The sequence below is a fragment of the Nannospalax galili genome, unplaced genomic scaffold (genome assembly GCF_000622305.1).
Source record: "Nannospalax galili isolate Female #2095 unplaced genomic scaffold, S.galili_v1.0 scaffold667, whole genome shotgun sequence".
NCBI lineage: Eukaryota > Metazoa > Chordata > Mammalia > Rodentia > Spalacidae > Nannospalax > Nannospalax galili.
Genome location: NW_008358387.1, coordinates 846,041 through 860,621, shown reverse-complemented (window position 1 = coordinate 860,621; position 14,581 = coordinate 846,041). Strand labels below are relative to the sequence as shown.

The 14,581-nt window shown below is 41.2% G+C and overlaps 1 protein-coding gene across 6 annotated transcripts in view; it reads left to right on the top strand.

Annotated features, from left to right (window-relative positions):
* The window catches only part of Ebf1 (EBF transcription factor 1), a 408,859-nt gene that overhangs the window by 264,754 nt on the left and 129,524 nt on the right, over window positions 1-14,581 (top strand). For all 6 annotated transcript variants that reach the window (XM_008821654.3, XM_029557945.1, XM_008821652.3 and 3 more), the window contains one exon: window positions 1,511-1,592. In XM_008821654.3, coding sequence (XP_008819876.1) covers window positions 1,511-1,592 — 82 coding nt within the window. The remainder of the gene's footprint in view (window positions 1-1,510; window positions 1,593-14,581) is intronic.

The window sequence follows — 14,581 nt, the reverse complement described above, 5'->3', positions numbered from 1 at the left end:
ATGAGTGCACCCATGTCGTGCAATGCTGTGGAGGTCAGAAGAGGGCTTCGGATTCCCCTGGAACTGGAATTAAGGATGGTTAGTAGCTGCCGTTTGGGTGCTGGGAATCGAACCAGGGTCCTTTGTAAGAACAGTCAGTGCTCTTAACCTCTGTGCCATCTCTCCAGCTCCTCTTTGTTTTGAGTTAAAAAAAACAAAGGATCTCTCTGTAGCCCCAAGCTGGCCTAAATCTCACAGAGCTCTGCCTGCCTCTGCCTCCTTGTGCTGAAATGAAAAGTCTTGTACTACCATACCTGACCATATTTTTTTTTATTTTATGTGTATGAGTGTTTTGCCTACATGTATGTAAGTGCACCCATGTCATGCAATGTCTGTGGAGGCCAGAAGAGACCATCAGATTCCCTGAAACTGGAGTCATGGACCACTGTTAGCCATCATGTGGGTACTGGGAATGGAACCTGGGTCTTCTATAAGAGCAGCTAGTGCTCTTAACCACTGAGCCATCTCTCTAGCCCCTGACCAGTGTTTTAATGCATTCTGATATTTTTAGAGTTGAAGTCTGTAGATACATTTAGGCCTAAAAGTAAAGGGGATTGCAAAACATAGATGGACATAAGAATCCTTTATTTTTCCTAAATAAAAATCAGATGGAAGGGTTTAACTGAGGTGGTCAGGATGCCTGGTCTAACATGATGCTGTTCATACCCTCCGCCCTTACATGATGGAATTGGATAACCACAACAATTACATAGTGTGATTGTGTCACGTACCAAACATACCAAGAAATGTTTGGGAGTTAAAGTTGATCTACCAATGTAGGGGGGATTTCTCTTGTCCATTGGAACTGTTGGCCATCTTAAAAGTGAAACCCGCTGATCTTACTACAGAACCAGTTCAGAAACCAAGACGTGTAATGAGGCAGGAAGGTCTGAGCTCAATCACAAATAGCTTTTGTTTACAGCAGTTGTCTAAGAAAAACATTCAGGAGATATTGGAGAAGCTGGAAGGGTTTAATGACTACGTGAATTCTCCCTACTCCTCCTGAGGCTGCTAATTAGAACATTTTATTTGAAGACGCAAAGATTAAAAGTATTCACCATATTCTTGTATTTATCCAGCACTCATTTTGCATTCATCATCTGTGAACTTATAGAGCTTAAATTACATGTTGTGCTTGGGGACTGTGGGAATTCTCAGACAATTACATCCAATTGGAGCCTAGCTTAGATTAAGGTGAAGACCTTCTCTCTGAGTGAAAATACTTCCTTGGGAGTTAGTTCCTTTTTTGTGAGATCTGTTGGCAGCACTGAGGGCTCCCTTCATAAGGAAAGTCTACTCTGAGTGCAATATGAAGACTTGGGCCTTAAGCATAATAATGATTTTTTGATACCACTCTGAATATTTCAGGAAAAGGATAAAGAAAATAGAATGAACAACCTGGAAATGATTTTCTACTTCAACTATCCTGTTCGGATTGAAAAGCTAACCATGGTCCTTTGCTTCTTCACAGGTTCTTCTTGAAGTTTTTCCTTAAATGCAACCAAAATTGCCTAAAGAATGCAGGAAACCCACGTGATATGCGGAGATTCCAGGTGGGTCCCTCTCCCTTCTCTTAAATCTCAGTAATAACATGAACGGGAGGAGATGGTGAAAAGTCTTAGGCAGAAGACATGGAGTACAGTCATTCTCTAGAGGTAAAGAGCAGATGAGGCCCGTGGTCCCCAGGTGTCTGCAATCTAGGAGTTGTTTTTGTTAGACAAGAATTGGGGTGTACCACCTGCGCCCATTGACGAAGGCAGATGTGTCCTTAGAGCCTAGTTTGGGCTTCCTGAATGCACTCATTGATTGAGAGGATCATAAACCAAGTCAATTACATAGAAATAATGCTTTCCTTCTCTAAAACTTTTCAAAGTAGAACTCCAATACATAAGAGTTTTCATGCCATTCAAAGCATGAACGGCACGCTAACCTCACAGAATCACCCGTGTATCCAAAGGCCAAAGACCTAAAACCAAATGGATTGACTTGTAAAACACAGGTGTGTAGGTTTTTAGGCAAGGTTGCTGAATTCTAGACATAATGCTTTTCTAGCTTCAAGGGCTGATAATCCCCGGGGACCTTGTTAAACTACTGATTGAGGTCAGAGGTGGGACTGGAATTCTACATTTCTAATGAGCTCCCAGGTGGTGTAGAGCCAGAGAACATAACTTGCGTCGCAAAGTTAGGACCTTTCCTTGCATTGCTCTCCATCTTTATTGTGAAGCTCTTAGCAGCATCAGTGTTGACATGTGCTTGTACAGTATGTCAGAGAAACAGCTTGGTGTTGAAAGGATGCGCTTATGTCTGTTGAGTCCGTTTAGAGTGTCGATTTCAGTGTATGTTCTGAGAGGCTTGTGAAAAATTTTAGCTGCACAACCTCTGAGGAGGAAATAGAAAGATGGTTTTGAGCATTGACTATACATATCAATATTTTAGGCTACAAGATTATTTTTTTTTCAGAAGTGAGGCTTAGTAATCTCAAATTCAGTGGAAAGATGAAGTTCTCTCCTGTTATCTTGAAGAATTTCTATAAAATCTTCCTAGCCTTAACACTTTTTTGTCTTGATTAATGGGGCCAATCTATAAGGTCATAGATTTTTGAGGTCTGTTTCCTGGGTCAGCTCCTATGTCCAAGTTGGTTTGCTTAGGTGTCCCCATTCCCACACAGGACTTTGTTGAGCTGGGATGAGCTTTGCAATGAAGCTGGTGAACCCATTTGTGTGCTGCTGCTGTTTTCCAAAGCGCCTTGAAAAATGACATTAGGGTTTTGCTATGCATAATCTTATAGCTTGCTGTGGTCTTAAGATGAGCCGTGTATCTCTTCTGACCAAGCTAAGTAATGCAGAAAGAAGATATCCAGGCTAGAGATGATTTATGTCTCAAATATATCTCATGATTTTCCCAGTATTGACTATTCTGTATCCCTCAGGGCAGTAGAGTTGAGATGGGCTTTAGTGACACTGGGAGCCTCAAAGAACATTTGTGTAGAACTTCACAGGACCTGCTAATGAGATGTGGGTTTTAAGAATATAGCACTATGTGAGGCAGGAAGCTAGTTCAGGTTATTCTTTGCGATAGTGTCTAAAAGTCTTTATTCTTTTGCACATAAAATCATTATTTTTTGTTTAATGAAAGACTAGAGAGGAGAAGAGACATGAGTTAGATTTCTGAACAGTCCTGTAGTCTTTGGAATCTTAATTCCCTCATCTTTAAAATGAATAGCGATGATTCTGCTTATTTCAATATATCTGAAAAAGGAATATAGAAATGATAAAACACAAATGTAAGCCTTTGGAGAAAAATCCTCATTATAAGTTGAATTTGGTTTAGTTTAGCCTAAGGTTCTCAACCTGGGAACAAATAATGTTAGACTAGATAATCCCTCTGGTTGATGGTGGGGTTGTTCTGAGTGCTGTGGGATGTTTAGAAGTGTCACTGGTCTCTGCCCACTGAATAGCAACAGAGAGAGATCCACTTCTCTCAACTTGGTAATCAGTTTGTCTCTAGACATTACTAAATACCCCATGGTGGGGAAAAGAGATGTAAAACTGTTCCTGATGGAGTGGAATTTGTTCTTTTCTATATTTGATAACCTTTGACATGTCCCTGATAATAGTGTTAGTACTACAAAAAATGCATTGTTTGATTAGCATGAGAGCCTTCTGACAAAGGTCCATACTGACCTTCAAATACACATGCTTTCTATGAACCTTCCTAGAGCTTTTGCCTGTGACTCCCAAACAGATTCTAAAATAGACAGAACCCTGTGACTCTGAAGCAGATTCTAAAATAGAGTTTTCTCAAAAGCAGCTGCTACCTCAGCCATCACAGAGTCCATTCCTGAGTTAAGAAAATCTGTCTTTGCCAACCATGATAAACTCTTACCGGAGCTTAGGTTCAACTTCTTTGTATCATCCACTCATTGCCTTTTGGGAGAGGTTGCGGAAACCTCTTGTGGGATGAATAGTCTCTCATATTGTATCTCTGTACATTTATACATTTGTGTAGATACCATTCTGTACACTTAGCATTTGGTCTTAGGCTACAAGTTATAAGTATGGGGACATTTCTGTGATCAGGAGTGATGAGTGATCTCAAGAGTGTTAGAACCGACTGGCAAAGGTTCCTTGTCTAGTCTTTCAATGTTTCTCCAGTCTTTTTTCTTCCATAATTCTTATTCGACCTTTGTCTGCATCATTTCATACTGATGGTAATAACCTCCATCTGAAATCCATCTCTCTTCCTTAAATTGTGTGGCACCATTCATTTCTACGTGACCCCTTTCAAGGGATGCTATCTGTGTCTATCTTTCCTGTGATGATGGTACTCCCAGGTGTCTTCCCAAGGACAGGCTTCTGAGTATCTCCTTGGTTTCTAGCACGACAGCCACTCTTTGAGAAGTGAGGATTATAGGCTAAAGGTCTCTAAGACTTGGCTCTTTCTCAAACCTTAACTAAGCTCACGGGCCTTACCCTGAACTCATTGTCTCCCTCATTTATTTCTTCCTTCTTTATTAACCGGGCTGCTTCTCTCTTTCCTGCAGTTGTTCACTTCTAACTAATTTCATGAAGTTTTTGGCAGATAAGAACCAGTTTATACCAGTGTCTATGTTCGGTGCATTCCATATTCATGTGCATAGATGCATGTGTCTGCCTTTATGTGCATCCATGGACATTAGTGATAGTGATGATGATGAAGCTAAAATTTACTGGTTACGTATTTTGTGAGTGGCATTATCTGAAGTATTTTATGTGGGTTACAGATATTGTTACAGCATTCCTGTTAAGGACGTGCAAATATGGATTGTTCCCATTTACAAATGAGGAAGCAACCTTAGAGCACTACAGTAAAGTAGTTTGCTCAAAGTTACACACCTACTAAGTGGTAAGGTGGACGTTGAACCCACACAATGTGACTTTGATATTAGCTGATACTTTGAAACAACAAAGAAATCCTCTAGAGTCCATAGGTAGATACTTTGTGTGGTAATAAGGAGATAGGTTAGCATCAAAGGGCAATACCAACATCCTAAGGATAAGTTCCTGTACCCCAGAAATGCCTGAAGGGTTTCCAAAAGAGACCTCATATGTGAGTTTGAAGCCTCACTCAAATTCATCACACAGGGAGGGGATTTGTGTGGAAAGGGGCAAGCTCTGTTTCAGAGGGGAGCCACAGCCCTAAGAAATTTCTCTCATGGGAAATTTCAGAGCAGTAGCTGTTATCAGGCGCTGAGTCTCTCTCCCCAAAGGCAGTCTGCACCAGTTCTCGAGGGCAAGAAATCCTTTGCCTGCTTGGTGCCTGGGTGGGGCTGTCTTCATGTTTTGGTTGTTAGCCTTAGCCTTTAACGGCTGTGCTATCCCTCCAGCCCAAGTGGAGCTGTTTCCAGATGTCCAGAAGACTGTTAAAAAATTGTACAGGGGCTGGAGATATGGCTCAGTGGTTAAGAGCACTGGCTGTTCTTGCAGAGGACGTCGGTTCAAATCCCAGCACCCACCTGGTGGCTAACAACTTTCCATAACTCCAGTTCCAGGGGATCCGACATCCTCTTCTGTCCTCCATGGACATTGCACGGCACAGGTGCACTTAACATATATTCAGGCAATACACATATAGACATAAAATAAAAAAATCAATTAAAAAAATTGTACAGAGGTTCTTAAATCTTAGGACCCAATCAAGTGGAGAGGCAGTGCTCCTGACATGGATTGGAGGTTCATTATGAACAAAGATTAACATTTCTACCTTTTGTTTCAACTTGAAAATCTAGCTTCATATAATTTATGCTCTTGCTGCCTGTGAAGAGAACTCTGATATGCCTTTTCCATACCAATGATACCGAAAAGGCTGAATCCTGGAATCAGTTATGGATGCGGCCTCCTTGGCCTGTGCAGTGGCTCTTGCCAGCTGTCCCTGATGGTCCTCTCTTGTCTTATTCTGTATGCTTCCTAGGCCAAGCCAGATCTTCATACAACCAAGCCAGAGCAGGTCTCCTCAGAACATCAATCAGTCAGGGACCCATGTAGGTGGCTGAGGGAGATGTGAGGACATAAGTATGGTTGTGGATCTGATACGTAAAGACATTCTGTCAAGCAAGCTCAATCTCACAGTGGCTGGGCTTCTAGTGGATAAACAGAGACTACTTAATTACACAGGTCATGTCAATTACTGTGACCTGAGTGTTCTAAAAAGAATTAATCACTTTCTGCAAAGCTCAGTTGTGTCAATACTTTTAGGCAGTATGGCATAAACCCTGTAGAGAATCTACTACAATTTTTTTGGAAATAATAGGGGTTTTCTTTCTGAAATCCTTAGGCTGTGGTTAGGCTAACACTCTTACTTAAATACACAGTGGATACAGGCTTCGTTTAGTTGTGGGGGAAGGACAGAGGAAAGAGAGAGGGTAAACTGGGGCTAGAAGCAGCCTATGACAGAGGGAGCAATTCAATGTGACTAAATGAGCCCGTTTCTTCATCTTGACAGTAAAAAGATGCTAATGTTAAGGGACCGTGTTAAAGCCATGTCACAGCCCGGCTTTTAACTGACAGGAGCCAGACAATTCAAGGTTAAGATTGAAATCCTTATCCACAGCTTTCTTTGTTGGGACTGGCAGAATGAGAGTGGTGAGGGGAGGGACAGGAATTGGGTTCGAGTCGTCATCGTGGTAGACCGTATAATACCTGGAGACTGAAGCTGAGTATAAATTTCCAAATTCATCTTCTCCCTTCAGCACAGCTTTTTGATAGGCTATAAATCTGCATTCATATATAAATACTAGATCTATGACAACAGTATATATGAATATAGATATAAGATATATTCATTCATTCATGTGTGCATTCACTGAGCAGTATTTATTAAAGGGCTAGGTGGTAAGTCTATAATGCTGAATGCAGAGATATAGTCTTTGCTGTAATGAAACCAATATTTCATTGTGGATCTATTTTAGGATAATACTAGCTACTGTAATGCATAGACCAAAGAATGCATAATGGCTCACATATAGTAGGCACACATTGGTGTTCTTGCCTTGATGAATAGATCTTGCCTTCCCAATCCCTTAGACTGTTGTCTTGGAGCCAGAGGGCAAAGGGTGCAAGAAGAGGTAGATAGTGTCTCCATATTCTTGGCTTAGAAATGGTTCTTGTCAAACCTGCTCACTTTCCATTGGCTAGGAGTCAGTCACATGACGATAGCCACTGGGAGGATTTCCGATGCCCTGTGGTACAGTCCAGGAAGGAGAAAAAATGAATGTATGCTTCAACTAGCTGTCACATTGAAGACAAGCAAAAATGAATAATTATAAATAATTGGAAATTATAGTTATTGCCACAAAGAATATGAATCAGGATATTATGAGAGCGAGAAAAAATTGGAGTTTGGAATGGCATCCTACCTTGAAGTATGTGACTAGAGAAGGTGGCATTAAGCTAAGAGCTTAATCTCAGAAGTACAGCTAGTTGCTAGTCTTTCATACCCATGGATTCTGCTTCTTCAGGGTCAACTACCTGCACATGGGAAATATTTGAAAAACCCTGCATCTGTTCTGAACATTCTTTGTCATTCTTCCCTAAACACACAGTATGACATAATATTCACAGTATACTTAACATTCTAAGTAGAGATTGTTCAAAGTATATGGAGGTATGTGTAGGCTATATGCAAATACAACACCATTTTAAGGATCTGAACGTCAGGTGTATGAGGGGATGTGTGCCCTGAACCCAATTCCCCACCAGTACCAAGGAATGACTCTAAACTGTGCTAGGAAAAGTCAGAAAAGGATCCTGAGCAGAAGGAGCACCAAGCACAAACTTATGTTTATCAGAGATGACATTCTTCTCCCACATAGTCACAGGGGAGAAAAGAAATCATCAGATTATTTGCCCCACATTTCTACCAAAACATGTTTTCCTTTCAAAACTGATGGCATAGGATATGACATGGAAAGGCAACGCTCTTTTTTTTTTTTTTTTTTAAGTGAATTAAAAATTTTTGGGGACAGAGGGTGACCATGTTCACTATCCAGTCCTTTCTGCTGGGGTGTGCTTACAGCATTCTTGAAATATACGCCCAACCTCTGTGGTTTCAATCTGTTTTAAAGGCACTTACATAACGAGGCGAATATTCTCACCCCTCTCTTTCTTCCTCCCCACCCTCCACCCTCTGCCTCAGATGTACTTATATTGTTTTGACAAATAGCACATCTTGCAATTAAATTCTTTCCCAACAGAATGCTAGGAGCCTAAACTGCTTTCACTACTTTCATGCAGAATAATTTTGAGATCTACCATGCTGATTAATTATACTGAAAGGCACTCTAATGATAGTTTCAGAATACGGGATTAATTCACATAGCATGGTAGATACAAAGGGGGAATCTTCAACCCAATCTATGAAACCATCATAGCTTACTGGGAAGATGTGTATCTTGGCATCAGCCTTGTTGCTGAGCCCTGGCCAGGAGTATGCATCCCCGAGAGGGGATTTTCAGGAACAGTATTCGATGAGGTGGCCGCCTACTTAGAAGTGTGTTGTACATTAAGTACAAATGTGAAATGCATTAAAGGCAGTTGTGAAGTGTTTGGTTTGATCAGTGATTACCACTGGCTGTTGGTCCTGTGGATGCTTCCAATTACTGGGACTTACCCACTGAAACTATTCCTATATTCTACTTTTTAAACTTGTAATGCATCAAGCTCTTGTATGTCAGATGCTGTGCTCAGTATCACACCTCTGGAATCAACTTGGGCTTCTATCACTCTTTCTCTTGTTCACTTTGCTCCATTCAAGCCTGCTGACGTTCCTTCCCCTCCTTCATTGGACTTCCTTGGATATACACAACTCATTCCTCGGGATCTTGCCACTCACTGTTCTATCTGCCTGGGAAACCTGTCTGCTGCATCATTACATGACTAGGTACTTACTACTCAGATCTTGGGCAAATTGTCACTTCCTAAGAGAGACCTTCCTTAATCACCCAGTCAAAAATAGTTCCTGTTAGAGCCTTCCAGGCTTCTGGGAACTTACTATTATGAACCTACAGCAATGGTATCAGTATGTACAAGACCCACGGAAACTCTTATCAGACAAAAACCCAGCATAGAACTGGGGAAACAGGCAGGAGGCCCCAACTTTAGTCCAGGAACTATTGGCAGCTGATCACTGCTGGGTCCGGGAGAGTTGATCTTCTTGAAGGGAGTGATGCTAGATAAACTCAACAGGCTCTAGTGGATGAATCCACACCGAGGGGCATCTAGGGACACAAATTTGACTTGATAAGCCTTAACATATATGACAGAATGAAGGAAATCCAGTGGACCATCTAGGGAGGGATGTAGATAGAGGAGGGAGCTTAAATATAACTAAGATGTATTGTATGAAATACACAAAAATTCAGTAAAATATACTGAAAAAATAGCTCCTGTTAGATATTACTTACTTCCGAGTTTTCTTCAAATGTACTACAATCTAAAATTTGCTTTTATTATTTACCTATTGATTCTTTTGTCTGTGTCTCATGTGAAGACAGTTCTTCGATAAAAATTAAACTAGTAGGAACTAAACTCCCAGTAGCAAAACACTCTATGCATTTGGTCTTTGCTGCTTTTCCAGTATGTAGAATAACACCTGACAAACAGCAGGCACAGGGTAGACTCACAGCTCATCCCTATGATTGGGCTATCTGTGGTTATAAACTAGTGAGTGAGGGGCTGGAGACCAGGCAGGAACTGTCTGACCCTGGGATTGGAGTTGTTGACCTGTGTTCCATTTGCTTGCCCCTCGTTTCCACGTACATGTGTCATGCTGAAGTTTGCGGACAGCACAAGCCCATTCTATAACTTTACCTCACTTAGTAAGAACAGAGCCCGGTGATGCAACCATCAGCCTTTATCAGAGCATCTCCATCCACCAGGGGAGGAGCAAGGCTTGGACCACTGATAACACCCTTCATCCTCAGCACTTTCACAGCTCAGGAATCAGGAGAGATGGGAAATAGTCTGGTTTTTCAAGCGCTCCATATCTTCACTGTATCGGAAGTGTCTTTCTGTCTTGTCCTGCTCAGAGATCATTTTGCCTTGAGCCTTCTAAGTGGATTTAATTCCATCAGCCACTCCCTGACTTTTGCAGTTCCAGTCTGTTACATTCTGGAGGTTCACATGTCCTCCATAATTTTTAATGACTTATTTGAGATCTTTCAACCAGATAGAAACTAGCAATCAGGTGCATTTCTGAGAATATCTCATTCCGTGTCAGGCAAGGATATTTTAAAGGACAAAGTTAATGAAGACCTACCTGCTGCAGACCATTTTTATATAAATAATGCTTAAGTGATAGTCAGCTGCCTTGAAACCATTCATTTGTACTGGAAGAAACTAGGAGGATCCATACAGTAGATACAAGTCAGGGCTGTGCTCAGAGAGGCCAGAGTCTGTTACGGGTGAGGGACCACTGAGAAGCTGGAGGGTCACTTCTGCTCCTAATTTGTTCTAGGGCTTTGAGGACACTTTAAAATATCCCAGGTTTGGGTTTTCCAAGGAAGTGCCCCACACATGTGCAGTGTCATGACTACCAAGGACTCTTTATCATTTGTTTTCCCTATGAACCTTGTGTGATAAGATTAGTTTTCAACCTGATTATATTTATGGAGTGAGACTCACACTCTTTAAAAAAAATTTTTATTTATTTATTTTTATTTTGTGTGTATGCATGTATTGCCTGCATGTAGGTAAGTGCACTCATGTCGTGCAGTGCCCATGGAAGGCTGTCGGATCCCCTGGGACTGGAGTTACAGTTGTTAGCTGCCATGTAGGTACTGGGATTCAAACCCAGGTCTTCTGAAAGAACACCAGTGTTCTTAACAGCTGAGCCATCTGTTTAGTCCCAGAGATTCACACTCTTTACTTTAAAATGACACAGACTTCAATGGCCAGTTCAGAGCTGTTGGTGGGCATGAGATAACCAGCATTTCCATATGGAGTTGATATGGTCCTGGGAAAAGGAAAGTTACTGAATACTCGTATGTAGCCTTACTTTGGATTTATTTTTTTTTATTTTTAATTATGTGAATGTATGTGTTGGGGCCAGTATGTGCACATGAGTACAGGTATCTGAGGAGGTCAGTGGTGTCAGATTCCCCCTGGAGCTGGAGTTTTAGGCAGTCGTGGGTGCTGGGAACTGCATTTGGGTCCTTTGTGAGAGTAGTAAATGCTCTTAACCATTGAGCCAACTCTCTAATGTATGCAGCTTTAGTTTTTGATGCATTTCGTGTCTGATTTTTGCAGTGTTGCCCCATTTAATACATTTAGAAACTCTTAGTTGGAAGCCACTACATTTGTTGAGTGTCTTGAGTCTACTGTCTGACAGGTTTATAGAAGCAGCTCTGTAGACAGGATATGGAGTATAGGCTGTGTGGGGTTGAGGGTAGAGGTTTAATCAGTGCTTTTGAAGAATATAGAGAGACTATTTCATAGGGCACTTTTAGGCTCTACAGAAAAATGAGTACCTGTAAGTTTACATGTATAAGCATAATACTTGTTCCTCATTTCCCCTATAGTGAACATCATGGCTCAGTAGGACACATTTGTTGTAATTAGTGGGCCAGTACCAATTTGTTAGTGTTTACTAAGCCCATGGTTATAGCAGGTTTCCCTCAATTCCTGTCTTCTGCTCATTCAGCCCTCCCCTCCCAAACTACTGGCATCTACTGATCTTTTTACTGTATCCACATGTCTGCCTTTTGTGAACGTCATTTATTTGGAATCATACAGTGTGTGCTCTCTTCAGACTGGCTTTCCCCCATTTGGTAATATGCATCTAAGAATCCGTCATGCCTTTTTGTGACTTGTCAGCTCATTTCTTTTTATCACTAAATGATATTCCATTGTAGGGGTTTCTAGTTCATCCGTTCATCCTTTGAAGGGCATCTTGGTTGCTGATGTCTTACATTATTTGAAATCTTTATTGAGGTAATTGCAGATGCACATATGATTGTCAGAAGTAGCACGGAGAGATTCCGTGTCTGCTTTAATCAGTTTCCTTAAATTTTGGCAATATTATAGAACAATATTGCAACCAGGAGAAGGTCTCTGCCCACCTTATTGAAATTTCCCTAATGTGCTTATACTCATTTGTGTGGGGATATTTTTTAGTTCTGTAAAATGTCATTACAAGTCTAGGTCTGTCAATAGCTTGGGCATTTCCATCACCAAAATGATACTTCCCCTTGTCCTTTTATGGTACCCATGTTTACCTTCTCTTCTTATATCTAAATTACCTTTTCTTATGAGGACAGTGATCAGAATGGGTTAGGGCCCACCCGGGGTAGGGTGGGGTATCATTTTAATGAACTCAAAGCCCAATCTAAAATCTGGTCATTCCCAGGTACTGGAGATTAGGGATTCAACATATAAATCTGGCAGTGGTAGTGGGAAACAGCTCAGCCCCCAAGATACAGTATAGCAGCTCTCATAATTAGTTTTTTTCAATTTGCATAATTCTTTGGAGATTAATCCGAGTGTGCCTTTGATGTGCTCTTTTTTCTTGCTGAGTACTATTCCATGGAATGTTTCTTGGTTCCTTTTTCATTCCTGTGCTTCAAGCATCTTGTTACTGGGGAGATGGCTCTGTGATTAAGTGCTTTCCCAACAAGCCTGAGGACTGGAGTTCAGATCTCCAGAAACTCACAAAAAGCCAGGTGGGCATGGTAACCACCTTTAATTCCACACTAAAGGAGGGCAGAGGCAGGGGATCCCCAGAGCAAGCTGGCTAGCAAGATTAGTTGTATTAGAGAGTTCTGGGTTTGATTGAGAGTCCCTGATGCAATGACTAGATGGATGAGCAGTCAAGGATGATACCCAATATCAACCCCAGGCCTCTACGTGCATGATGATGCATGTACACTGCCCCCACACATGCAAAAATACACATAAACACAGAAGTATACCACACACACTTATGTGAAAATGGAAAAAGAAAAAATAAACCCTGGTTATTTGAATCCATAGGTTAATGCAAAAATAAAATGAGCTGGGGGCTGGAGAGATGGCTCAGTGGGTAAGATCACTGGCTGCTCTTACAGAGGACCCAGGTTCTATTCGCAGCACCCACATGGCAACTAAAAACCATCTGTAACTTCAGTTCTAGGGGATCCAATGCTTCTGACCTTCATGGCCACTGCACGACATGGGTGCACACATTCAGGCAATACTCATATACATAATAAAATAAAATAAAGAATAAATGTAGAAAAACTGCTAAAGCTATCTGAAAGTAGCAATAACAACATGTAGGGTATGTCTACCAAAACACAGCTAAATCTACAGTAACGTAAACAGTACAATAATTGACACAAATAGCAAAACTGATCAATGAAATTGAATCAAGTACTCAAACAGAATTGAGTTGACTATGAGGAATTTCAGTTCAAAGGGGGAACAGAAACAAATTAGTAAGCAAGTAGTATTGGGAAAATAGATTATGCAGGGCAGGGGGGACATCTGTCCAACAGCATGTAACCCCTAGCTGGACATACTTCAGAACTATGGGCTGAGGCAAGATCATAAGTTGGAGGTCAGCCTGGGCTAAATAATCAGATACTGACTCAGAAAACAGAATTAATCCTTGGCAATCAAAAGTAAAAGACTAACCAGCAAGGTAAATGATTAAGGGTTGCTCTGAGATGGGGAAGAGAGGCAAGATGGTTTATATCTTAGAAATGGGCAAGAGCTAGCTAGCCATGAGATTATCTTTCATCACTGACCTCCTCTGGGGAACAGCTGGGTTTGTGGTGTTTTTCAAAACTTCAACAACATGAAAAAAGGAAGAGGCTACAGCATCTCAGTGGCTCCAAGATAATGTTAGAAAGCTAACTCTGCTGGACAAGGTGAACATGTAAATCTAAATAGCAGCTGATCTGTGTCCTCACAGACAAATATACACATGCAGAAATTGCTTCTGCAGGGATTGGACCTGACTTACAGTTTCATTATCCTTTCTATATAGGTTATTGAAGTATTACATAATCTTCTCCAGGTGTGGTGGTGCACACCTGAAATCCCAGCACTTGGAAGGCAGAGCCAAGAGGATCAGGAGTTCAAGACCAGCCTCAATTACACAGTGAGTTTGAGGCCAACCTAGGCTACATGAGACCCTGTCTCCAAAAAGCAAACACACGGTTTTGTGGCACCTGCATGCCACAGCACAAATGTGGAGGTCAGAGGAAAACTTGTGGGAGTTGGCTGGTCCTCCCTCTCCTACCATGTGGGTGCCAGGAATCAGAACTCAGGTCACCAGGCTTGGCAGCAAGTGCTTTTACCCACTAAGTCATCTCGCTGACCCCAAAACAGCTTTAGCTAATATTTTACATTGCAAAACTTCGTTCATCATCTTCATACAACTATAAAAACTCTAAAATTAAAGCAGTGTATTCAGGACCACTAATGTTACCTTATGTCAACTTCTGAAATACTGTTTTTTCTTCAATTATAAAAAATTATGCTGTACTTAAATAGTTGACCAAATCATTCAATCTATGAAAATAAGA